Raw genomic sequence first — 25,979 nt, 5'->3', positions numbered from 1 at the left:
ACATTAGAACAATGCTTGGTCCGTAATGAATTTGATAATAGTCTGAGAGCTAAACTCAGAATTGGTCTGCGAATCGGACCAAAGTCTGAGAGAGTCAACTGACGAGGTTTTAGACTTGAATTCAAGCACCTATAAAAGTCTCTTTCTAGTATATTGCTTATTTCCTTGTATGACAATGGGCAATATACTTTTATACTATCTATGAGATGAGAGAGACGGGGAAGGGGAATAGAGAGAAAGCATGAGTGATTATTACATTTGTCGTATCACAAGTCTCAGCCCCAACTCCAAGGGGGTTCGGGCACTAGCGGGTCTGTGCATATGTTGACCTTGGAGATCGGGAAAATCACCCCCTCTGAACCCACGAGGCGCCATGACCAGGGTACGAACCCTAGATCCTCAGATTGAAAGTTGAACATTTTAACCACCCAGCTGTTGCCTGACTGGTGGATCAATAGCCCACTCGTACAGACAAATCAACATGGGAGTTACAGCCCACAAACCCAGAAGAGGTGTCATGACACTTTTTGTCACAACAGATTTTTGACTCACTTGTGTAAACAAAGTGAGTCTATGTTTTAACCCGGTGTTCGGTTGTGTGTGTGTGTGTGTGTGTGTGGTAACATTTAACATTGACATTTTCTCTGCAAATACTTTGTCAGTTGACACCAAATTAGGCATAAAAATAGGAAGAATTTAGTTCTTTCCAGTCATCTTGTTTAAAACAATATTGCACATCTGGGATGGGCACACAAAAAAATGAAGCCTACTGCATTTACTGTTATATTTATATCTTTTGTATTCTATAAACTTGGCACTTTGATCTGATATTCTGACCCAACAACAAGAGCAGTCATTCTTATCATTTTTTGCTAAGCATGGAAGTTTTATTTATTTTGCAAACGTTTTGGTGCAGATAATAAAAAAGGGAAATTACTCTGTAATTAATGCTAGGGGACTTAATTTGCCACAAGTGAGTCTTGAAGGCCTCGCCTCTCTTGTTTTCTGTGTGACATTCGGGCTGCTCTCCCCAGGGAGAACTCATCGCTGCACTGAGAGTGCCACCCCTATTTTTTTTTTCTGCCTGCAATTTTATTTGTTTTCCTATCGAAGTGGATTTTTCTACAGAATTTGGCCAGGGACAACCCTTTTGTTGCCATGAGTTCTTTTATGTGCTGGAGTTGCACACATGCACATGGGACCTCGGTTTATCATCTCATCCGAATGACGTGCATCCACACCACCACTCAAGGTCTAGTGGAGGGGGAGAAAATTCTGGTGACTATGGGATTCGAACAAGTGCGCTCGGATTCTCTCACTTCCCAGGCGGGCGCTTTACCACTTGGCTAACACTCCACATGTAACTAGTCAGTTCCAGTCATCGGTCCTTACGGTGTTATTTTTAGAAGCGACACGGGAGAAATGCTCCTGTCATTGGCCCCTTGTGACGTCATTTTCAGAAGCAACACTGGAGAAATGCTCCAGTCATTTCCCCCTTGGGATGCCATTTTCCAGACGCGACACGGAAGAAATGCTCCGGTCTTTGCCCTTTGTGATGTCATTTTCAGGAGAAATGCTCCAGTCATTGCCCCTTGTGAGGTGACACAGGAGAAATGCTCCAGTCATTGCCCCTTGTGAGGTGACACGGGAGAAATGCTCCAGTAATTGCCCCTTTATGATGTCATTTTTCAAAAGCGACACAGGAAGAAATGCTCTAGCGCATTGTCCCCTTGTGACGTCATTTTTCAGAAGCGACACGGGAGAAATGCTCCAGTCATTGCCCTCTTGTGACGTCATTTTTCAGGAGAAATGCTTCAGTGCATTGTCCCCCTTGTGACGTCATTTTTCAGGAGAAATGCTTCAGTTGCATTGTCCCCCTTGTGACGTCATTTTTCAGAAGCGACACGGGAGAAATGCGTCACCGCTCGCCGTCAGCGATCGGCATGACCATGGACGGTTCAGGGGGACAGCGCACCGGGGGACGTCTGCTCTTCGAAGCCGTCAGGGAGCGCTACTCTCCCGTCAAGGCCCGGATCAAGCTGGTGAAGCATTTCATCGAGAACTACCGCCAGCACATCTTCTTCCTCATCATCTTCTACGGCATCGTGTTCTTCCTTTTCGCTGAGCGCTTTTACTGTGAGTTTGATGGGAGGAGGGGGTGGGGGTGTGTGCGCCGGGGGTGTGGGTGGGAGGGGGCGGGGGAGCCGGGGGGGGGGGGCTGTGATGGTTGTGTGTGTGTGGTTTTTGTTGTTGTTTTTTGTTTTTTTTTGTTTTTTTTAGAAAGTTGGGATTGGGAGAGGTTTTCAGTGTGTGTGTGTGTGTGTGTGTGAGTGTGAGTGTGTGTGTATGTGTGTGTGTGCATAAGAGAGAGAGAGAGAGAAAGAGAGATTCAAGATTTAAGATGATTTATTCATATAGGCCAAGGCCCCTAATGAAGGGGTATATGAACAGAGAGCAATGAAAAACAAAGAAAAACAAAAACATTTCACATAATACAACATACATAAAAAAAACTCGATATAAGTTGAAATGAAAACTAGCCTAGCAACAAAACAGTGTTGAGAGAAAAAGAGAGAGACAGAGAGAGAGAGAGATAGTGTGTTCGTGAGAAAGAGAGAGAGTGTGTGTGTGTGTGCAAGTGTATATATGTGTGAGAGAAAGAAAATGCCTCTCCAAAAATAACCCCTGTCACCTCCCCTCTGTGTGTGTGTGTGTGTGTGTGTGTGTGTGTGTGTGTGTGTGTGTGACCAAACCAAACAGACTACACAGTGGAGAGGGAGCACAGCGGCCTGAGGCTTCTGATGAGCTACGGGATCAGCATGACCCGAGGAGCGGCGGCGGCCATGTCGTTTTCCTTCTCCTTCCTCCTCTTGACCATGTGCCGCAACTCCATCACCTACCTGAGGTCCACGGTGGCCAACCTCTTCATCCCCTTCGACTCCCACGTCTCCTTCCACAAGCTGGTGGCCTGGACCGCTCTCTTCTTCACGGGTCAGTCTTTAGGCGTGGGGCGTGGGGGGGTACATGTGGAAAACCTTTTCTCTTTCTCCGTGTCTCTCTGTGTTGTCTCTTGGTCTCGCTGTCTTTGTGTGTGTGTGTGTGTGTGTGTGTGTGTGTGTGTGTGTGTGTGTGTGTGTGTGTGTGTGTGTGTGTGTGTGTGTGTGTTTGTGTTTCTTTCTCTCAAAAACTGTATTTGTGCTTATTCCTATACACTCTTAAAAAAAAAATCTGTTCGTTTTGTCCTCTCTCTCTCTCTCTCTGGCTCTCCCCATCCCCCTCCCTCTCCCCCTCCTTCCCTCTCTCTCTCCACTTCTTGTTCTTGTTCTTGTTGTTGTTGTTGTTGTTGTTGTTGTTGTTGTTGTTGTTGTTGTTGTTGTTCTTCTTCTTCTTCTTCTTCTTCTTCTTCTTCTTCTTCTCCAACTCCTTCTCCTTTTCCCTCCACTCTATGAACTGTCATTGAGGTGCTGCACAGAACCAACTGGGTCTCTCTGCAAATGGTTTTCCTGTCCTGTCCGTTCTGCAGTGTTGTCAGTCCATCGTGTTTTTCCCCCTCTGTCTTCCCCTCCACAACCCTTGTAAAAATTGATAAGAATTTGTCTCTCTCTCTCTCTCTCTCTCTCTCTCTCTCTCTGTCTCTCTCTCTCTCTGTGTCTCTCTCTGTCTCTCTCTCTCTCTCTCTCTGTCTCTCTCTCTCTGTCTGTCTGTATACGTATATCTGTGTGTATCTCTCCGTCTCTCTCTCTCTCTCTCTCTCTCTCTCTCTCTCTCTCTCTCTCTCTCTCTCTCTCTCCAACAAGCAGAGAAACTTCCATGTATCAAAATTTGTTTTCCATGCGATCAAAAGGAGAAATCATATACTCAGACCTGATTAAGTAGAATTAATGTCAAGTCCATGAACATTATGATGATATTGTCTCATCTATTCAAGTGTTATAATACCCCTTCCCATGCTCACCCCTAGTCCCCTGGTTTTGAATTGTGGTCTATGGCCAAAGTTCAATTAAAACAAGTTCGTTAGTTCGATCGTTCGTTCGTTCTCTCTCTCTCTCTCTCTCTCCATATATATATATATATATATATATATATATATATATATATATATATGTATATAATACGTGTCTGTGTCTGTGCATGTGTACAGCGATTCACGTGCTGGGCTACGCGTTCAACTTTTACCACCTGGTGACCCAGCCCACGTCCTTCCTGTGCATCTTTGAGAGCATTGTGTTCCGTGCCGAGGTCATTCCCACCTTCCAGTGGTGGGTCTTTGGGACCATGACGGGTATGTACTGTGTGTGGCGTGGTGTGCTGTGTGTAGTGTGTGGGGTGAGGCCGGGTGGTGTGCGTTGATGTGGTGTTGTATGGTGTGGCGTGGTGTGCTGTGTGTAGTGTGTGGGGTGAGGCCGGGTGGTGTGCGTTGATGTGGTGTGGTGTGGTGGTGTGGTGTGTTATGTAGTGTGTGATGTGCTTGTTTTGGTTCGTTATGTACGTATTATGTGGAGTGATTTTGGTGTGTTGCTTTGTTTGTGGTGTGGTGTGGTGTTGTGTGGTGTGTTGGGTGCCGTGTTTGTGGTGTGGTGTGGTATTGTGTGGTGTGTTGGGTGCCGTGTTTGTGGTGTGGTGTGGTGTTGTGTGGTGTGTTGGGTTGTCGTGTTTGTGGTGTGGTGTGGTATTGTGTGGTGTGATGTGGTATTGTGTGGTGTGTTGGGTGCCGTGTTTGTGGTGTGGTGTGGTATTGTGTGGTGTGTTGGGTGCCGTGTCATGTGGTGTGGTGTGGTATTGTGTGGTGTGTTGGGTGCCGTGTTTGTGGTGTGGTGTGGTATTGTGTGGTGTGTTGGGTGCCGTGTTTGTGGTGTGGTGTGGTATTGTGTGGTGTGTTGGGTGCTATGTCATGTGGTGTGGTGTGGTATTGTGTGGTGTGTTGGGTGCCGTGTCATGTGGTGTGGTGTGGTATTGTGTGGTGTGTTGGGTGCCGTGTCATGTGGTGTGGTGTGGTATTGTGTGGTGTGTTGGGTGCTATGTCATGTGGTGTGGTGTGGTATTGTGTGGTGTGTTGGGTGCCGTGTTTGTGGTGTGGTGTGGTATTGTGTGGTGTGTTGGGTGCCGTGTTTGTGGTGTGGTGTGGTATTGTGTGGTGTGTTGGGTGCCGTGTTTGTGGTGTGGTGTGGTATTGTGTGGTGTGTTGGGTGCCGTGTCATGTGGTGTGGTGTGGTATTGTGTGGTGTGTTGGGTGCTATGTCATGTGGTGTGGTGTGGTATTGTGTGGTGTGTTGGGTGCTATGTCATGTGGTGTGGTGTGGTATTGTGTGGTGTGTTGGGTGCCGTGTTTGTGGTGTGGTGTGGTATTGTGTGGTGTGTTGGGTGCCGTGTCATGTGGTGTGGTATGGTATTGTGTGGTGTGTTGGGTGCCGTGTTTGTGGTGTGGTGTGGTATTGTGTGGTGTGTTGGGTGCCGTGTTTGTGGTGTGGTGTGGTATTGTGTGGTGTGTTGGGTGCCGTGTCATGTGGTGTGGTGTGGTGTTGTGTGGTGTGTTGGGTGCCGTGTTTGTGGTGTGGTGTGGTGTGGTATTGTGTGGTGTGTTGGGTGCCGTGTTTGTGGTGTGGTGTGGTATTGTGTGGTGTGTTAGGTGCCGTGTCATGTGGTGTGGTGTGGTGTGGTGTGTTGGGTGCTATGTCATGTGGTGTGGTATGGTATTGTGTGGTGTGTTGGGTGCCGTGTTATGTGGTGTGGTGTGGTATTGTGTGGTGTGTTAGGTGCCGTGTTGTGTGGTGTGTTGGGTGCTGTGTTATGTGGTGTGGTGTGGTGTGGTGTGGTGTGTTGGGTGCCGTGTCATGTTGTGTGGTGTGGTATTGTGTGGTGTGTTGGGTGCTGTGTCATGTGGTGTGTGTTGCGTAATGTCTCGGATGTGGTGGTGTACCACGTGTTGTGTATGCATAGCAACATCTCTCTATCAACAGAACACTCCTTCCAGCCCTCCTACAGATGAAACGATTTCCAGACCTGACTTATCTATGTATTGATATCTACAGATTTACATTCATGTCCATATATTATATCTATCTGTCTGTCTGTCTATCTAATCTATCTATCTTTCTGTCTGTCTGTCTATACCTGGAGTGATGGCCTAGAGGTAACGCGTCCGCTTAGGAAGCGAGAGAATCTGAGCGCGCTGGTTCGAATCACGGCTCAGCCGCCGATATTTTCTCCCCTTCCACTAGACCTTGAGTGGTGGTCTGGAAGCTAGTCTTTCGGGTGAGACGATAAACCGAGGTCCCGTGTGCAGCATGCACTTAGCGCACGTAAAAGAACCCACGGCAACAAAAGGGTTGTTCCTGGCAAAATTCTGTAGAAAAGTCCACTTCGATAGGAAAAACAAATAAAACTGCACGCAGGGGAGAAAAAAAAGGGTGGCGCTGTAGTGTAGCGATGCGCTCTCCCTGGGGAGAGCAGCCCGAATTTCACACAGAGAAATCTGTTGTGATAAAAAGAAGTACAAAATACAGACAAAATATACAAAATACAATTAGCAGAAAATTACCTAATGGACCTAGGAAAAAAACAACAGCAAAAAAAACAAACAAACAAAAAACAGAAGTCGTTAATCTAACAAGTGAAACAACTGATAATAAATGCAAAATAAGTCCAAAACGTCAACGTTCTCAGTCACTTGTGATGACACAGTGTTGGCCTAAACAGAGGTAACGCGTCCGCTTAGGAAGCTAGAGAACCTGAGCACACTGGTTCGAATCACATCGGCAGTCACCAGTATTTTCTCCCCATCAACTAGACCTTAAATGGTAGTCTGGACTCTAGTCATTCGGATGAGACGATAAACAGAGGTCCCGTGGGCAACGTGCATTTAACGCACGTAAAAGTAACTACGGCAATAAAAGGGTTGGCCCTGGCAAAATTCTGTCTTGTCTAAAAAATCCATTCCGATTGGAAAACAAATAAAATTGCAGGCAGAAAAAAAAAAGAAAAAGAAAAAAAAGGTGGCGCTGTCAGTGTAGCGAGGCGCTCTCCCTGGGGAGAGCAGCCTGAATGTCACGCAGAGAAATCTGTTGTGACAAAGAGAGTAATACAAATACAAATGCACTTTTGTTAAGTCGCCGCATTTTTTAAATTTTTTTTATAAAGTTATGTATTTCAAAACGTTCTTTATTAAAGTTAGCTAGTTATGTGTTAAATAGTCCAGTTGGTTGTTTATTCTAGGTCCCCACATCTTCCTCTTTTCAAATAATGATCCATAGAAGTACTACAATATTTGACTATTAATTTTCTGTCCTAATCCCGCCCACCCCCCTCTCCCCCATCCCCCCTGTCACACACACCCTCCCTTCCAATATTATGTTTTTCTTTCTCCAGTCACTGACACTCACCCTCTCCATTTTACATTTTGTACTCTGTCTTTTCCTCATTCTGTTCTTTCTCTCTTTCTTCCTCAGTCCCCTCCTGCCCCCGCCCCCCCCCCCCTCCACCCCCCGCCTCCACCTCAGCCACCCACTTTTCAGTTCAATAAGTCTTCCCCTGCCATTGATTTTCATAAATACCAATTTCTAGGTTAAAAAAAGAAAGAAAAGAAATCATGATGATATAAATAATAATAATGATGATGATAATAATACTAATGATAATGATAATAATAATGATAATAGTAATAGTAATAATGATATTTATTTTCAGTCTAATATCATCATCTTAGATGAACAGACTATAAATAGATAAACGAACGTTGTGTCGCCCTGTGAGGTATGGTCCACCAGGCGTAATAATAATAGTATTTATTTTCAGTCTAACATCATCATCTTACACGAACAGACTATAAATAGATAAACGAACGTTGTATCGCCATGTGAGGTATGGTCCACCAGGCGTAATAATAATAGTATTTATTTTCAGTCTAATATCATCATCTTTGATGAGTTTCAGTTTCAGTTTCAGTAGCTCAAGGAGGCGTCACTGCGTTCGGGCAAATCCATATACGCTACACCACATCTGCCAAGCAGATGCCTGACCAGCAGCGTAACCCAACGCGCTTAATCAGGCCTTGAGAAAAAAAAAGGTGAATAAATAATAGATAAGCTTACACAAATAAATAAATAAGTAAATAATAACTATAAAAAAAACAAAAAACAAAACAAAAAACAAAACAAAAAATCTTTCATGAACAGACTATAAATAGATAAACGGACGTTGTGTCGCCCTGTCAGGTATGGTCCACCAGGTGTAATAATAATAGTATTTATTTTCAATCTAATATGATCATCTTACACGAACAGACTATAAACAGATAAACGGACGTTGTGTCGCCATGTGAGGTATGGTCCACCAGGCGTAATAATAATAGTATTTATTTTCAGTCTAACATCATCATCTTACACGAACAGACTATAAATAGATAAACGAACGTTGTATCGCCATGTGAGGTATGGTCCACCAGGCGTAATAATAATAGTATTTATTTTCAGTCTAATATCATCATCTTTGATGAGTTTCAGTTTCAGTTTCAGTAGCTCAAGGAGGCGTCACTGCGTTCGGGCAAATCCATATACGCTACACCACATCTGCCAAGCAGATGCCTGACCAGCAGCGTAACCCAACGCGCTTAATCAGGCCTTGAGAAAAAAAAAGGTGAATAAATAATAGATAAGCTTACACAAATAAATAAATAAGTAAATAATAACTATAAAAAAAACAAAAAACAAAACAAAAAACAAAACAAAAAATCTTTCATGAACAGACTATAAATAGATAAACGGACGTTGTGTCGCCCTGTCAGGTATGGTCCACCAGGTGTAATAATAATAGTATTTATTTTCAGTCTAACATCATCATCTTACACGAACAGACTATAAACAGATAAACGGACGTTGTGTCGCCATGTGAGGTATGGTCCACCAGGCGTAATAATAATAGTATTTATTTTCAGTCTAACATCATCATCTTACACGAACAGACTATAAATAGATAAACGAACGTTGTATCGCGCTGTGAGGTATGGTCCACCAGGCGTAATAATAATAGTATTTATTTTCAGTCTAATATCATCATCTTTGATGAGTTTCAGTTTCAGTAGCTCAAGGAGGCGTCACTGCGTTCGGGCAAATCCATATACGCTACACCACATCTGCCAAGCAGATGCCTGACCAGCAGCGTAACCCAACGCGCTTAGTCAGGCCTTGAGAAAAAAAAAGGTGAATAAATAATAGATAAGCTTACACAAATAAATAAATAAATAAATGAATAAGTAAATAATAACTATAAAAAAAAAAAAAAAAAAAAAAAAAAACAACAAAAAATCTTTGATGAACAGACTATAAATAGATAAACGGACGTTGTGTCGCCCTGTGAGGTATGGTCCACCAGGCGTAATAATAATAGTATTTATTTTCAGTCTAATATCATCATCTTACACGAACAGACTATAAATAGATAAACGAACGTCAGTTGTATCGCCCTGTGAGGTATGGTCCGCCAGGCGTAATAATAATAGTATTTATTTTCAGTCTAATATCATCATCTTACACGAACAGACTATAAATAGATAAACGAACGTCAGTTGTATCGCCCTGTGTGGGTATGGTCCACCAGGCTTCACGGGGGTCCTCCTGGTGGTGGTGCTGGTGATCCTGTACGTGTTCGCCACCCAGACGGCGCGGCGCTACATCTTCAGCCTCTTCTGGATGACCCACAAGCTGTTCATCGTGATGTACGTCCTGACCCTGGTGCACGGGGCCTCGGTGCTGGTGCAGAAGCCGCTCTTCTTCGCCTACTTCATCGGCCCCGCCGCCCTCTACATGCTGGACAAGCTGGTCAGCCTCAGCCGTAAGAAGACCCAGCTGTCCATCATCAAGGCTCAGAACTTGCCGTCAGGTGGGTGGGTGTGGGTTGTGGGTGGTGGGGATGGAGGTGGGGGGGTTGTGGTTGTGTGGGGGGTGTTTGTGTGTGTGTTTGTGTGTGTGTGTGTGTGTGTGTGTGTGTGTGTGTGTGTGTGTTTGAGGCGGTTGTTGTGACTTCGACTCGACTCGACTGAATTCATTTTCATAAAATCCTTAACAGACACAACAAAAGAGCATAATGAACAAAGAAAGAAGCGGTCATCTAAGACGCATTCAATGATAAACATGGCTGGCGAGTGTTTTCTGACAGTCATCGAAAGTGAATAAGTTATTTGGATTCAGGATATTGTCTTGTATCTTTCTATTGATCACATCTGATAGATGATTATACTGATAAACAGTCTTAATTAGATGGTTTCACAAATTATGAAATAAAATACATGTATCTAAGAAACGGAATTCATCTTCGACAAATTTACTGTCCCACCTTCTGCACCATTTTCATTGGCACTGCTCTCATGCCTTTCATCCCAAGTCCCCAATACACATTTCTTTTAAATGACTCACTGCGCTGAACTTCCTTCAAGAAGGGGTTGCTTAACGTGCACACTGTGTTCGACAGCTTTTCTGAACCGTCCAGTAATAATAATAATAATAAAATAATAATAATAGTTTATTTATATTGCGCCTTTCATTAAAATACAGGCACATTACATGAGTAAAATATAACAAAATTAAAAACTCTATACAAAATCACAACCACATATAAATCTCCAAAACCTCCAATAACCATTCCGTGTGAACAAAACAGTCACCGTAAACAGCCGCGAACTGGACCAAATATCTTTTACGTAATTAAAAGCCAAGCATCAAAGCATGCACAGACGAAATGCACACACACACACACACACACACACACACACACACACACACACACACACACACACACACACACACCTCCCCCCCCCCCACCCCCCCTCACACACACACCCACCCACACGCACACAGAGACACACGCACGCGTGCACGCACGCACGCACAGACACACACATCATTACGATATATGTATGCATGTGTACACACACATGTTCGAATCACACACACACACACACACACACACACACACACACACACACACACACACACACACACACACACACACACACACACACACACACACGAGTACGTATGGAAACGCTGTTTTCAGACGTGACGATGCTGGAGTTCAAACGGCCCCCGCGCTTCGAGTACAAGTCCGGCATGTGGGTCCGCATCGCCTGCCTGTCGCAGGGCAAGGACGAGTACCACCCCTTCACCTTGACCTCCGCCCCCCACGAGGACACGCTCAAGGTCCACATCCGCGCTCTGGGACCCTGGACTTGGAACATCCGGGAGACCTTTGACCCCGACAACCTCGGTCCTCTGGTCCGATACCCTAAGGTGAGTCCGTTCGTGCGGCACCCTGGCCCTTCCTGGTGCCTTGCCCCCACTCCACCACCCCCTCCACACACACACGCTAGGTTGGGTTTTCGTTTGTTTTTTGGTGTGGTTTTTACCCACACGCTAGCTAGTTACATTCAGGTTAAAGGTCAACACCCAATTGATTGGAGGATATCGATCTAGAGCAATCAGGGCATGGTCCCATCTAACTCTACAACTGACACCACCCGACAGCACGTTATGATATGGGCATCGAAAATGCCAGTTTATATACTTATTGGGTGTCAGTGATTGAAACTAGCAGTGTTCTGACCGCGAGCCCTGTTTGAGCCAGTTGTGTACCTTCCTGCCTTGTCATCCTGATAACTCATACACACATACCTACCATTGTGGATGTCGTGGCCACAGATTACATGATACAGGCTGAAAAAAAAAGAAATGGGGTCCTCTTTTCTCATGGTGAACAAACTTGATGGCAGATGGTATGTTGTGATGGCCTAGAGGTAACGCGTCCGCCTAGGAAGCGAGAGAATCTGAGCGCGCTGGTTCGAATCACTGCTCAGCCACCGATATTTTCTCCCCCTCCATTAGACCTTGAGTGGTGGTCTGGACGCTAGTAATTCGGATGAAACGATAAACCGAGGTCCCGTGTGCAGCATGCACTAAGTGCACGTAAAAGAACCCACGGCAACAAAAGGGTTGTTCTTGGCAAAATTATGTAGAAAAATCCACTTCGATAGGAAAAACAAAACTACACGCAGGAAAAAAAAAAGAAAAAGGGTGGCGCTGTAGTGTAGCGACGCGCTCTCCCTGGGGAGAGCAGCCCGAATTTCACACAGAAAAATCTGTTGTGATAAAAAAAAAATACAGATACAAATACAAATACAAAATAATTCGAACACATGAGCATAAGACCATAACTTATTTCTACTTTTTTTTTTTTTTTTTTTTTTTTGGTTGCAATTTTGTTGTTGTAATCTGGGAATGGTAAGTGGAAGGGCTGACATCCTCAGCACAGCCTAGTCTTATTTGACTCAAGGAACTGAACGGTTAATGTAACAGGTTATGAACTGTTTTGTTTCGTAGATTTTTTTTTTTTTAACCATTTCAACCCTGGGGAGTTTACAGCCTTTGCAGGCTTACATGTCTTATGGGTGTGAAAAAATGCAGTTTTTCATCCAAGTTATTTGTATTTTGTATTTGTATTTCTTTTTATCACAACAGATTTCTCTGTGTGAAATTCGGGCTGCTCTCCCCAGGGAGAGCGCGTCGCTATACTACAGCGCCACCCATTTTTTGTATTTTTTCCTGCGTGCAGTTTTATTTGTTTTTCCTATCGAAGTGGATTTTTCTACAGAATTTTGCCAGGAACAACCTTTTGTTGCCGTGGGTTCTTTTACGTGGGCTAAGTGCATGCTGCACACAGGACCTCGGTTTATCGTCTCATCCGAATGACTAGCGTCCAGACCACCACTCAAGGTCTAGTGGAGGGGGAGAAAATATCGGCGGCTGAGCCGTGATTCGAACCAGCGCGCTCAGATTCTCTCTCGCTTCCTAGGCGGACGCGTTACCTCTAGGCCATCACTCCACTATGAGCATAAGACCATAACTTGTGTGGACACATCCGGAAATACTGAGGAAGTGTTTGTGGTTTATGCATAGGTAGGAACGTAAAAACTGTTTTAATGTGACGAATGTGAACCCCAGGGCAGTGCTCAGGCGCAGGGTCAAAGAGTTGATAATTATATTGATTTTTTTTTTCAGATGTGACAGAGTATTGTTTTAATGTATTTTTGGGGTTTCGCAGTCATGATATAGCCGTGTGCTTGTGTTTAATGTGTTTTGATTTATTCATTTAGTTTTGCAGTCGTGATATGGCCGTATGCTTGTGTTTAATGCGTTTTGATTTATTCATTTAGTTTTGCAGTCGTGGTATGGCCGTGTGCTTGTGTTTAATGTGTTTTGATTTATTCATTTAGTTTTGCAGTCGTGATATGGCCGTGTGCTTGTGTTTAATGTGTTTTGATTTATTCATTTAGTTTTGCTGTCGTGGTATGGCCGTGTGCTTGTGTTTAATGCGTTTTGATTTATTCATTTAGTTTTGCAGTCGTGGTATGGCCGTGTGCTTGTGTTTAATGTGTTTTGATTTATTCATTTAGTTTTGCAGTCGTGATATGGCCGTGTGCTGCCGGCTGGACTACAAGTGACACTGACAAAGGCCTAAACAGATAAAGTAAAAATACTATGATGCCTGCCATTGTATTGTATTACTCTTTTTGTCACAACAGATTTCTCTGTGTAAAATTCAGGCTGCTCTCCCCAGGGAGAGCGGGTCGCCACAATAAGTGTGCTACCTTTTTTTCTTTTTGGTATTTTTTTTCTGCCTGCAATTTTATTTGTTTTCCTAGCAAAGTGGATTTTTCGACATAATTTTACCAGGGACAACCCTTTTGTTGCCATGGGCTCTTATATCTGAGCTAAGTGCATGCTTGACACAGGACTTAGGTTTATTGTCTCATTCAATACAATGAAAAGGACACGTACAATGTGCTGTGTGTCACCAGCTGTACCTGGACGGACCGTACGGGGCGGGCCAGCAGGACTGGTACCAGTACGAGGTGTCTGTGCTGGTGGGGGCGGGCATCGGCGTCACTCCTTATGCCTCCATCCTCAAGGACTTTGTCCACATGACCTCCATCAACTGCACCTACAAGGTCAAGTGTCAGAAGGTGAGGTTCAAAGGGCAAAGTGCAGTACCTACAAGGTCAAATGTCAGAAGATGAGGTTCAAAGGGCAAAGTGCAGTACCTACAAGGTCAAATGTCAGAAGATGAGATTCAAAAGGCAAAGTGCAATACCTATAAGGTCAAATTTCAGAAGGTGTGGTTCAAAGGGCAAAGTGCATGCTACAGGCGGTGGGTAATGTAAGGGATATGGGAGTGGTGGTGTGGGGGAGGGGTTGGTGTTTCGTGTTGTGGTGGTGGATGTGCTTTGGGAGTTGTGTGGTGCGTGTTTGTGTATTTTGGTGAAGGAGAGGAGATTGTGTGTGTGTGTGTGTGAGGAGGAGGGGCGAGAGAGAGGAGAGATTGTGTGTGTGTGTGTGTGTGTGTGTGTGAGGAGGAGGGGGGAGAGAGAGGAGAGATTGTGTGTGTGTGTGTGTGTGTGTGAGGAGGAGGGGCGAGAGAGAGGAGAGATTGTGTGTGTGTGTGTGTGTGTGTGTAAGGAGGAGGGGCGAGAGAGAGGAGAGATTGTGTGTGTGTGTGTGTGTGTGTGTGAGGAGGAGGGGCGAGAGAGAGGAGAGATTGTGTGTGTGTGTGTGTGTGTGAGGAGAAGGGGCGAGAGAGAGGAGATTGTGTGTGTGTGTGTGAGGAGGAGGAGCGAGAGAGAGGAGAGATTGTGTGTGTGTGTGTGAGGAGGAGGGGCGAGAGAGAGGAGATTGTGTGTGTGTGTGTGAGGAGGAGGGGCGAGAGAGAGGAGAGATTGTGTGTGTGTGTGTGTGTGTGAGGAGGGGCGAGAGAGAGGAGAGATTGTGTGTGTGTGTGTGTGAGGAGGAGGGGCGAGAGAGAGGAGATTGTGTGTGTGTGTGTGTGAGGAGGGGCGAGAGAGAGGAGAGATTGTGTGTGTGTGTGTGTGTGTGAGGAGGGGCGAGAGAGAGGAGAGATTGTGTGTGTGTGAGGAGGAGGGGAGAGAGAGAGGAGATTGTGTGTGTGTGTGTGTGTGTGTGTGTGTGTGAGGAGGAGGGGCGAGAGAGAGGAGATTGTGTGTGTGTGTGTGTGTGTGTGTGTGTGTGTGAGGAGGAGGGGCGAGAGAGAGGAGAGATTGTGTGTGTGTGTGTGTGAGGAGGAGAGGCGAGAGAGAGGAGAGATTGTGTGTGTGTGTGTGTGTGTGAGGAGGAGGAGCGAGAGAGAGGAGAGATTGTGTGTGTGTGTGTGTGAGGAGGAGGGGCGAGAGAGAGGAGAGATTGTGTGTGGTGTTTGTTTATGTGTGTGTTGATAATGATGATGGCGTTGATGATCTGACCATAGTCTAAGTTGTCTGTTTCTTCGTCTAATAAATTATTGACAACTCGCCTGTGTCATTCTGTTTTCCATTTCAGTCTTTGTGTTATATGATAAACAAACTTAATATTTTCATTCACCTATTATAGAGTACAAGGAATTAAAAGAAAAGGACAAATGTTTAAAAACTTGAACAAAATCATGTTAGCAAATGAAATGAACAGTTCCAGATAGTGAATCAGTTGCAATACACGATTTTGAAGGCAGCTTCTTAAACACTGAACACTATGCTATCATGCATTATTACAAACTATTTTTGGAACTTCCAGTTCAGTCTGCAAGTGAAGGATAATAGCTGATGATTTTCAGTCAGGCAAACATATTCAGCAAAATGTCTTGACGATGTTTTATTAAGGGGATTGTAACATACTGTAATACCATATGTTATCAGTTGCAAATGAAAAGAATAGTTTCTTGCAGTTGTTATATACATGTAGATAGAAAAATATTATAAGAACATTTTTGTTCACAAAAAATTGAAACATATGCCATCTTCAGAATGTTTTATTTCAACAAAAAAATGAATTGAATGGCATGCTAGCATCAGAATATTTTCTTTCAAACAAGTTTGAATGTATTCAAACAGCATGCCGTCTTCATTTTTTGGAGCAGTATTTTTCTTCAAAGACAGACAGCATGCATATTGTTGTATTTTTTGGGTTTTAAAACATGTAATAGAAAATGAAAAGAATAATGAGGCTATGAGAGTTAAATGATTAACAAACAACAAAGAGTGGTAACTGTCTCCATGCACAAGGTACACAACTTCAAGTCAGTGCTGCTTATGCTGCCAAATCAGCTAGCACACAGGTAAATAAAAGGTAGATTGGAGCAATCAAAGATACTTCCTCAAAAACAAAGCTCTGGGCTTGTCCTTAAACCAGTCATTGGACATGCACACAGCAGCAATGGCAGAGGAAATGTGCAAACACAAATTGATTTTTGACTCACTTGTGTAAACAAAGTGAGTCTATGTTTTAACCTGGTGTTTGGTTGTCTGTGTGTGTGTGCGTGTGTCCGTGTGTCTGTGTGTCCGTGGTAAACTTTAACATTGACATTTTCTCTGCAAATACATTGTCAGCTGACACCAGAGTTGGCATAAAAATAGGAAAAATTCAGTTCTTTCCAGTCATCTTGTTTAAAACAATATTGCACCTCTGGGATAGGCACAAAAAAGCCTAATTATATGCAAACTGCATTTACTGTTATATTTATATTTTTTGTATTCTCTAAACTTGGCACTTTGACCTCTTATTCTGACACAACAACAAGAGGGGTCATTATTATCATTTTTTGTTAAAACAGGAACTTCTTTTGCTAAGCATGGAATTTTTATTTATTTTGCAAACGTTTTGGTGCAGGTAGTAAAAAAGGGAAATTACTCTGTAATTAATGCTAGGGGATTTAATTTATCACAAGTGAGTCTTGAAGGCCTTGCCTCTCTTGTTATATAATATTATTCTGTATTGAAAATGGTTTTTGTTTTCAGCTGTACTTCATCTGGATCACGGGCAGTCAGCGTCACTTTGAATGGCTGATCGACATTCTGCGAGAGGTGGAAGGCATTGATAAGAACGGCATGGTGGACATCGACATCTTCATTACCCAGTTCTTTCAGAACTTTGATCTCCGCACTGCCCTGCTGGTAACTGTCGTTTTGCTTTTGTTTTAGCCATTGTTTTCGTTTGAATCTGTGTAAAAGTGGGCTCATCTGATTACGTTTAAAACAGCATTTGTTCTTGTTGACTGAGCATTTCAGAAATTACTAGTTGTAGTAGTAGTGGGGGATTGGGGGGTGGGGGGTAGTATCATCATTATTATCATTGTAATTACTACCGTAATCATTACATTAAAGGGAAAACACTACAATTGTGGTGATACTGATTCAAGTGTTTTTGTATGTTTCCTTTTATCATCTGAAGGACTTCATCAAACAACAACCATATCAACTTTACTTAAACACATTACAGTTGTTATTATAAAAAATATAATGGTGATTATAAGACTAAGATATATTTCAACATTATAAAAAACAAAAATCTGAAGACTGTTATTATCATCATCATCATCATAAACTGCAAGAAGTGTAGCTGCAGAGGAAGAGTTCGTGCAGAGGGAGGAAAGCATGGGCATGCTCAGAGCATCCTTACTCACAGATGTTCTTGGCCTCTTTGTGTCAGTGTGTGTCGATCAAGAATCAGCCTGACACAGCCACCAGAGGGCTTGTCACTGAGGACCCTCTTCTCAATGGTGCCAGGAATCTGCCATCATTATTAGCATGGGCATCATTATCATAATGATTATTATGTGGAGTGATGGCCTAGAGGTAACGCGTCCGCCTAGGAAGCGAGAGAATCTTGAGCGCGCTGGTTCGAATCACGGCTCAGCCGCCGATATTTTCTCCCCCTCCACTAGACCTTGAGTGGTGGTCTGGACGCTAGTCATTCGGATGAGACGATAAACCGAGGTCCCGTGTGCAGCATGCACTTAGCGCACGTAAAAGAACCCACGGCAACAAAAGGATTGTTCCTGGCAAAATTCTGTAGAAAAATCCACTGCGATAGGAAAAAAAACAACAAAAAAACTGCACGCAGGAAAAAATACAAAAAAATGGGTGGCGCTGTAGTGTAGCGACGCGCTCTCCCTGGGGAGAGCAGCCCGAATTTTACACAGAGAAATCTGTTGTGATAAAAAGAAATACAAATACAACTATTACAATTGTTGATAATAAGTTACAGTTTCAGTCAGGAAGGTGGCAGAATGGTTAAGATGCTTATCTACCAATACAGTGTCCTCGAAGGTCTGGGGTTCGTTTCCTGCTCTTGCTCTTTCTATCAGGTTTTGACTGGAAAATCAGACTGACCAACTGTAGTCATTCGAATGAGACATTAAACCAAGAGTCCCACGTGCAGCACACACTTGGTGCAACGAAAAAGAACCCAGGGCAACAAAATTGAGTGTTGTCCCTCTGGCAAAATTCTGTAGAAGAAATCCACTCTGACAGATAACACAAATATTTTGATTATGTATATGTATGAAATAGCTTATTTATTTATTTATTTATTTATTATATTATTATTTATTATTTATTTTATTTTATTTTATTTATTTTTTCTCAAGGCCTGACAAAGCGCGTTGGGTTACGCTGCTGGTCAGGCATCTGCTTGGCAGATGTGGTGTAGCGTATATGGATTTGTCCGAACGCAGTGACGCCTCCTTGAGCTACTGAAACTGAAACTGAAACTAATCACTCAAGGCCTGGCTAGTGTGTTGAGTTATGCTGCCTTGCAGATGTGGTGCAGTGTGTAAGTATATGGATTTGTCAAGCACAGTGACGCTTCCTTCAGAAATTGAAACTGAAACTATCAATAGTTTTCAGTTTCAGTAGCTCAAGGAGGCGTCACTGCGTTCGGACAAATCCATATATGCTACACCACATCTGCCAAGCAGATGCCTGACCAGCAGCGTAACCCAACGCACTTAGTCAGGCCTTGAGAAAAAAAAAAGAAAAAAAAGGTGAATAAATAATAGATAAGCTTACATAAATAAATAAATAAATAATTATTTTTAAAAATTTTTTAAAAAGGTAGTAGTAATAATAATAATGAAATAATAATAATAATAATAAATAAATAAATAAATAAGATAACAATGATGATAAATAAGCAAATAAATGTAAAGCATGAAGACACACATTCACACATACACCCACACATGCATAACAGATATGCACTAAACATGCAGTGTCACAGATATGATCTATCAATAATGATTATGATGATGACTGTGTTTCAGTACATCTTTGAGGAGCACTTCCAGAAGATGACCGGCGGTGTCAGTGTGTTCACTGGACTCAAAGCCACCACACACTTTGGTCGTCCTCAGATGAACAAGATCATGACTGCTGTACACAAGGCTCATCCTTGTGTGAGTGTGTGTGTGTTGTGTGTGTGTGTGTGTGTGTGTGTGTGTGTGGAGTATGTGTGTGTGTGTATGTATGTGTGCGTATGTGTGATTGTATGCATGTGTTCATACTTGTGTGTATGTGTGTACGTGTTTGTGAGTGCATGTGTGTGTGAGTGTGTGTGTGTGTGTGAGAGAGAGAGTGTTTGTACAAGAGAGAGAGGAAGGAAGAGAGTGCGCATATGAGTGTGATAATGTGCTTTTGTGTTAAGGTGTATGTGTCTGTGTCTTTTTGTTCATGATTAACAAACAAACAAGAGAAAGAGAGAGAGAGAGAATCATATTTCTATATGGAAAGCTCATGTTTTATTTCCTTCAAGAAGTCCCATTTTCATAAAATACCTGTCAACAGACACTGTTTGAAATTTCATGATTTTTTTGTGTTAAATCAAGTAGGAACTTATTTCAGCAATAAAAAAAAAAGGTCTGGGAAGTGAACTGGGTCCAACACTCTTTAGTTTTTTTGTTTGTTTTGCTTTCATTTTCAGTTTTACAACTTATTTTCTTACGTTAAAAAAGCAAAAAAAAAACAACAACAACAACAACAACAAAAAGAGCATGATCAAATCAGTTCTGTTTATCATTGTTGAAGAAGAATAGCTACAATTTCTTCTGAAACTTTTTCCTTTTTTTTGTTAACAAAATTTTGTTTGGTAAAAATGGATGTTCTTTTTCTGTTTGTGTGACTGTTTTGTTTTGTTCTCATACTTTTTTTTTTTTTTTAACTCCCCTTCCTCTTCCCACTTGGCATCACAAAAGAAAAAAAACCAAACAAAAAAACATTAAAAAAAGATCCAACCCCCATATCCTCCCACCTAAAAAAAAAAAGAAAAAAGAATAATGATCAATCTGTCATATGAATCTTGCCTGTGCAGGTGAAAAAGGTGGGTGTGTTCAGCTGCGGTCCCCGGGGCGTGACCAAAGGGGTGGAGCGAGCGTGTGTGGACGCCAGCAAAACCACCAAGGCGCAGTTTGAGCACCACTACGAGAACTTTTAGACCATGATGTGCTGTCGTCACCCAAGGTGAAAAGAAATAGAGACCTACCTGTCCCCGGTCAGCATTTTTTTTTTTTTTTTTTTTTTTTTTTTTTTGCAGCCGTTTCATCTCGTCTCCCCACCCTCCGGCAGTGTTTTGTTCGCTGTTTTAAAAAAAATTTTTTTTTATATATATTATATATATTATAATTATTATTTATTTCATATATTATAATTATATTTTATATATTATAATTATTATTTATTTATTTATTTCCTTATTTTTGTACGCTTATCTATTCTTTATTCACCTTTTTTTTTTTTTCTCGAGGCCTGACTTGCGTTGCATTGGGTTATGCTGCTGGTCAGGCATCTGCTTGGCAGATGTGGTGTAGCGTATATGGATTTGTCCGAACACAGTGACGCCTCCTTGAGCTACTGAAACTGAAACTGACTGTTGTTTGGTTTTTTTTTTGTTTTTTTTTGTTTTGTTTTTCTTTTCTTTCCCTGAGGAGGAATGTAGGTGAGGTGTGGACCTATTTTGTTTTGTGGGGGAAAAAAGTGTAGTGTTGTATTGCCCGATGACATTTTTTTGAAGGGTGGTTTTTGTTGTTGAATTTGTGTAGGGGGTGGTGGGGTGGGGGGTGAGGGTGGGGTATGTTTCTTCAGATGTGTAGTGCCGGGTTTTCTTTGTTTTGCTTGATGATTTTGTTAGTGTGCTATGCTTGACTTGACTTTCTTTTTTTTGTGTTGGTTTTGTTTTGTTGTTTTTGTGTTTGTTTCTGTTGTTGTTTGTTGTTGGGTTGGTTTTTTTTTGTTTTTGTTTGTTGTTTTTTTTGGAGGGGGGGAGGGGGGGAAGGGGTACTTCTGAATTTTTGGTTTCAGATGTATAGTGTTGTTGTTTTTTAGGGGACTAGGGAGGGTTGGGGGGGGGGGGGGGTGTGGTGCTTGTGGTGCTTTTTGACTTTGTAGCTGTTGAATTTTCAGTTCATTTCTGATGAAAAGTTTAAAAAAAAAAAAAAAATTCTTGTTCGAATAGTTTTCAGCTTTTGGGTGTGTTTTTTTTTGTTTAATGTTGAAATAAATTCCACTGATGATCACTACTGCGCTGTGTTCTTCTTCTTCTTCTTCTGCCTTCACTCGTATGCACACGAGTGGGCTTTTACGTGTATGACCGTTTTTTACCCCGCCATGTAGGCAGCCATACTCCGTTTTCGGGGGTGTGCATGCTGGGTATGTTCTTGTTTCCATACCCCACCGAACGCTGACATGGATTACAGGATCTTTAACGTGCGTATTTGATCTTCTGCTTGCATATACACACGAAGGGGGTTCAGGCACTAGCAGGTCTGCACATACGTTGACCTGGGAGATTGTAAAAATCTCCACCCTTTACCCACCAGGCGCCGTCACCGTGATTCGAACCCGGGACCCTCAGATTGACAGTCCAACGCTTTAACCACTCAGCTATTGCGCCCGTCTGTGCTGTGTTCAAGTCAAGTTGATGTGATTGCTGTGATGAAGTTGTGATCAGTATCACCACAACTGTAACGTTTTTGCTTTGAGGTGGTTACTCTCTGCGCAGTTTCTGCATTGTAATTTATGCTGATGTTTGTTAAGAAAAGAAATAGTTTGAAGGAGTTGATATGATTTACCAAAACTGTACAAGAAAATACTGTTTGTACTTGAGAGAGTATTGTCAGCTCAACAAATAGTTAATCAGGTTGTGAATCTTACTGATGAAAATTTGAAAAAAAATAAGTGATTAAAAATGAATTGTGTATTCTTCTTGTTCTTCGCCTGTGGGCTGCGACTGGTACATGTGAGTTGTACCTTACGTGTACAGCCATTTTGAGCAATGTCGGCAGTCATACTGTTTTCGGAGGGGTACGTGCTGGGGATGTTCTTGTTTCCATAAACCACCAAATGCTGACATGGATTACGTACTCTTTAGCATGTGTATTTGATCTTCTGCGTGCGTTCACATATGAAGGAGGTTCAGGCACTAGCAGGTCTGCACATCAGTTGACATGGGAGATTGGAGAAATCTCCATCCTTCACCCACCAGGTGCCGTGACCAGATTCAAACCTTGGACCCTCAGATTGTAAGTCCAGTCATGGACTTGTGGTCATTTTGTTTGTACTTTGACTCCTTGAAATCAAAATGAATGCCATATTATTGATACCTGAACAGGTGCTTTCCCCCCCTGGTAAAGACGGCCCAATATTTTTACATAAAAAACTATATTCTGAGTACAAACCTTACAAATACAAATCAGAGATAAAAAAAAAACATATTAAAATAACAACAACAACAACAACAACAAAAGCAACAACAAAAAACATTTATGGCAGATGGCAGTGTCTTACAGCAAAAATGACTTCTGTTGTTTTGTGACTGTTTTTTTTAATTGTAATTGTCACATTATTTTAAGCATGGGCTTTCACAAATACAACTAAAGTAGCTTCAAAACATATCATGTGACTTGTAATTAGAGATGATATATATAATATTACATGTATATATATTCATTAACAATAGTATTTGCACAAAAGCCTTGGTTGTCAGCAATACTATTTACTTTTGAAAGTTTCCAAATTTGTTTCTCTACACTGAACATTATTTGTCTACACCTTAATGTGTCTCCTGTCATTTTGAAGATGTGTATATGACAGAGACAAGTCCTTCGGGAGATTATGTTTCTTGTGATAGACCCAGAAGAAATGTTTTCTTTTACCTAATGATATTTGGACATACCCAGTCTCTCAAGACTAAAAAAATGAAACCCACATTGCACTATGTTGCTCAGTGTTTGTTTGTTTTCTTAATAGAAAAAAGAAAGGTTTGTGAAGTAAGAGGGGAAGTTTTTGATGTTAGTTGTTTCATTTCTTTTTTCCTTTGGTTGATTGGTTTTGGTTTTTGTTGTTTTTTGTTGTTTTTGTTTTTTGTTTGTGTTCACAAAGTAAGAAGAAAAGAGACAATTATTCCTGGCATGTCGTATTCAATAAAAAAAAAAAGAAAGAAAAAAAAGCGACATATTTCCTTATGTTTGAAAATCTAGTCAGCAAGAAATCTAGTTAGCAAGAATGACTCTTGCTGTTCGTAATTTTCTGGGAAATTCTGAAGAGTTTCAGTTTCAAAGACACATCAGTGCATGTGGACTGATCCATATTACGCAATACCACGTCTGTTTAAAAAAGGAAGAAGAAAGAAAAGAATTGCTGTGCTTGGCAGACAGAGTGTTTAAGCATGGAAGCTGAACTAAGATACTGCAGTTTCTTTAGTGTAGGCAGCATCCCAGCCGTCAAACAAACGAACAAACACAAAACCTTGGGGTAGCTCTACTGCAGCTGTCAAAAATATGAACTGTGCAAGACTGCATCGTCAGTCTTAAAACACACACACACACACACTCACTTTAAATCCTAGCATTTGTACAGAAGTCTGACTTAGCTTTGAAAGTTTTCCCTTTGTAAAATGTAATAAGAAATATGGGACACTATTGTATGTATGTTGGTTTTTTGGGGTTTTTTTTTACACTCCCTTGAGTTGTTTCCAATCAGTATGTTGAAAAAAAAGGAGAAGAATTTCCCCCCCCTAATTTCAGGGAAATATGAGGGGAAAGGAACAGCATTTTATTCTGGTTCATGTGATATAACGATAATTACCATATGTGGTTTTTTATAACTGTAATGTACTTTCATATAATCGTACTAACCTCCGCTGTACTGATATTGCAGTGAGGAGGTTGCCTCCCCTGTCTATCCATTATGAAATCCTCTCTTATTAATATTTACTGGTATTTATAAGATGATTGCTTTTCTTTCAGATTCTTTTTAGCATGTAAAATTTTTGCTAATATTCTCCATTTTTTCAGTCTGTGTTTTGTTCAATGCAATGTATAAAAGACATTTGAATAATGTGCAGTTGTTTTTGCTTCCCTTATTAAATTTTTATTGTGGGCGTGGTTGGAATCATGTTACATTATGTATGTGGTGTAGCTTGCTTTCAGTAGTACTGTATATACAAATAAAGTGTTTATAGATATTATCAGGTGTTTTTTTTTAAACTATAATATAGAAAACACTTTGACATCCTCCAGGGAAATGAGGGAAACTAAAGTCTTATTTCTCATTTGGTTACTGGGCCCAACACTGCCTTCTACAAGACTGACCGATGGTGTTAGTGGATATTTATCCTTATCAATTCTTTTCTCTTTGTTCCCCTGGAAAGCTCGTCATGTTTGATTGAAGAATCTATTGCATGCTGTTCCCTCATAGTGTTGTCGTGGTTGCATGGTGGTTGAAATACTTCCCGCTTTGATTTTCTTTCTGCAAAGTCACCTGCCTTCCCATTTTGGATTGTGTTGGGAAAATCGTTGATTTCTAGTGGACCACAACAGCTTCTGTTGTTGTTGTTTTTATACAATGCTTATCATAATTATGTGTAATAATGACATTTTTTTTAAGGAGAAAGAAAAACGGAGTACATCAGTAGGAGGCTATTATTATTAACTGAAGTTTTGGGCACAGACATTGAATGTTTTCACTTGGGGAAAAAAAGGAGAAAAAAAAGGGAGGGGGACATAAAATGAACACTGGGACGGAGGTCAAACTCTGCATACCATACCATTTTTTTCCCATTCAAAGTTAACACTTTAATTAAAAGAAAGACCACAAAAGGGCTCTTCATTCAGTCACAGTTTGTTCCGAAGTTACGCCAATGTCAAATTGTTTCAACGTGTTCATTTTCAGCTAGCTAGGGTGACCCCCCCCCCCCCCCTCCCCCCTGTTTTCTTGATGCAAGCTGCTTGGTAGTTTGATGAGCAAGATGCACTGAGTGTAGGATGGTGTAATAAGTCACAAGAGCAGAAATTTACTTTGTTGTAGGTAACACATAAAAAACATTATGCTGTGTGGATGTACTTATGTATACATGCAATGATGAATATATGCATGTCAATGATGTTCCAAGTGTTCCTAAAAAAAAATCAAAATATTCCTTAAGAAATGTCCAGTTTGTTCCCGTAAAGAGATCAGAGGGGCTTGGCATATCTGATATATAGAAATGAATTTATTACATATAAAAATTTTTTTTTATAAATTTGCGGTTTGTACAAGGCAAGTAAATACACGAAGCACACTTGTTTTTTCAAACATGGCCACAGTCTTCGTCACTGTCAGTGATGATAGAAGTTTCATCGCACATACTGAATGCCAGGTTGACATGACAGCAAATAATTTCCATTAATCAGCTAAGTGTTGCCAGCCATACAACTAACTTAGTAATGTTTACTGCCTAAGCAGAAGCAAACCAACAGGGGGTCTGGGTGTATACCCCTAATAACTCAGCTCTGCTTCAATGATGCTTTGCTTCAGATTTATTTGAAATTTTGCAGAAGACATAACGGTGCACAAAGACTATTTTGAATCAAGTAAAAGGACAGAAAGTGTCCTCTTACCGTATGCAAATATGTCATCTATTTTTTTTTCTTGAGTGAAGAACAGTGAAGTGAAGAAAAGTTACTCTGTCAGTTAGGCCAGCTTATCTGTCCAGTTGTTTAACAGAATGGAGATGAATTATACATATGGTCGACTTACGGCCAGCTTATCTGTCCAGTTGTTTAACAGAATGGAGATGAATTATACATATGGTCGACTTACGTTGCCAATACAACATATGGTCAGCTTACTTTGTCAATCG

General features: G+C 41.7%; 1 protein-coding gene across 2 annotated transcripts in view; it reads left to right on the top strand.

The window, feature by feature from the left end:
• Nucleotides 1-20,855, top strand: part of LOC143290422 (dual oxidase 2-like) — a 131,671-nt gene extending 110,816 nt beyond the window's left edge. For both annotated transcript variants that reach the window (XM_076599840.1, XM_076599839.1), the window contains exons 24-32: nt 1,898-2,136; nt 2,761-2,991; nt 4,142-4,282; nt 9,592-9,873; nt 11,047-11,279; nt 13,844-14,008; nt 16,826-16,981; nt 19,132-19,263; nt 20,175-20,855. In XM_076599840.1, the coding sequence (XP_076455955.1) occupies nt 1,898-2,136; nt 2,761-2,991; nt 4,142-4,282; nt 9,592-9,873; nt 11,047-11,279; nt 13,844-14,008; nt 16,826-16,981; nt 19,132-19,263; nt 20,175-20,297 (1,702 nt within the window). In that variant the 3' untranslated portion in view covers nt 20,298-20,855. The remainder of the gene's footprint in view (nt 1-1,897; nt 2,137-2,760; nt 2,992-4,141; nt 4,283-9,591; nt 9,874-11,046; nt 11,280-13,843; nt 14,009-16,825; nt 16,982-19,131; nt 19,264-20,174) is intronic.
• The last annotated feature ends 5,124 nt before the right edge of the window (nt 20,856-25,979 follow it).

Source organism: Babylonia areolata, chromosome 15 (genome assembly GCF_041734735.1).
Source record: "Babylonia areolata isolate BAREFJ2019XMU chromosome 15, ASM4173473v1, whole genome shotgun sequence".
In the NCBI taxonomy this organism is placed as follows: Eukaryota; Metazoa; Mollusca; class Gastropoda; order Neogastropoda; family Buccinidae; genus Babylonia; species Babylonia areolata.
The sequence above is the reverse complement of the archived record's forward strand: the minus strand, read 5'-3'. Positions and strand labels throughout refer to the sequence as shown.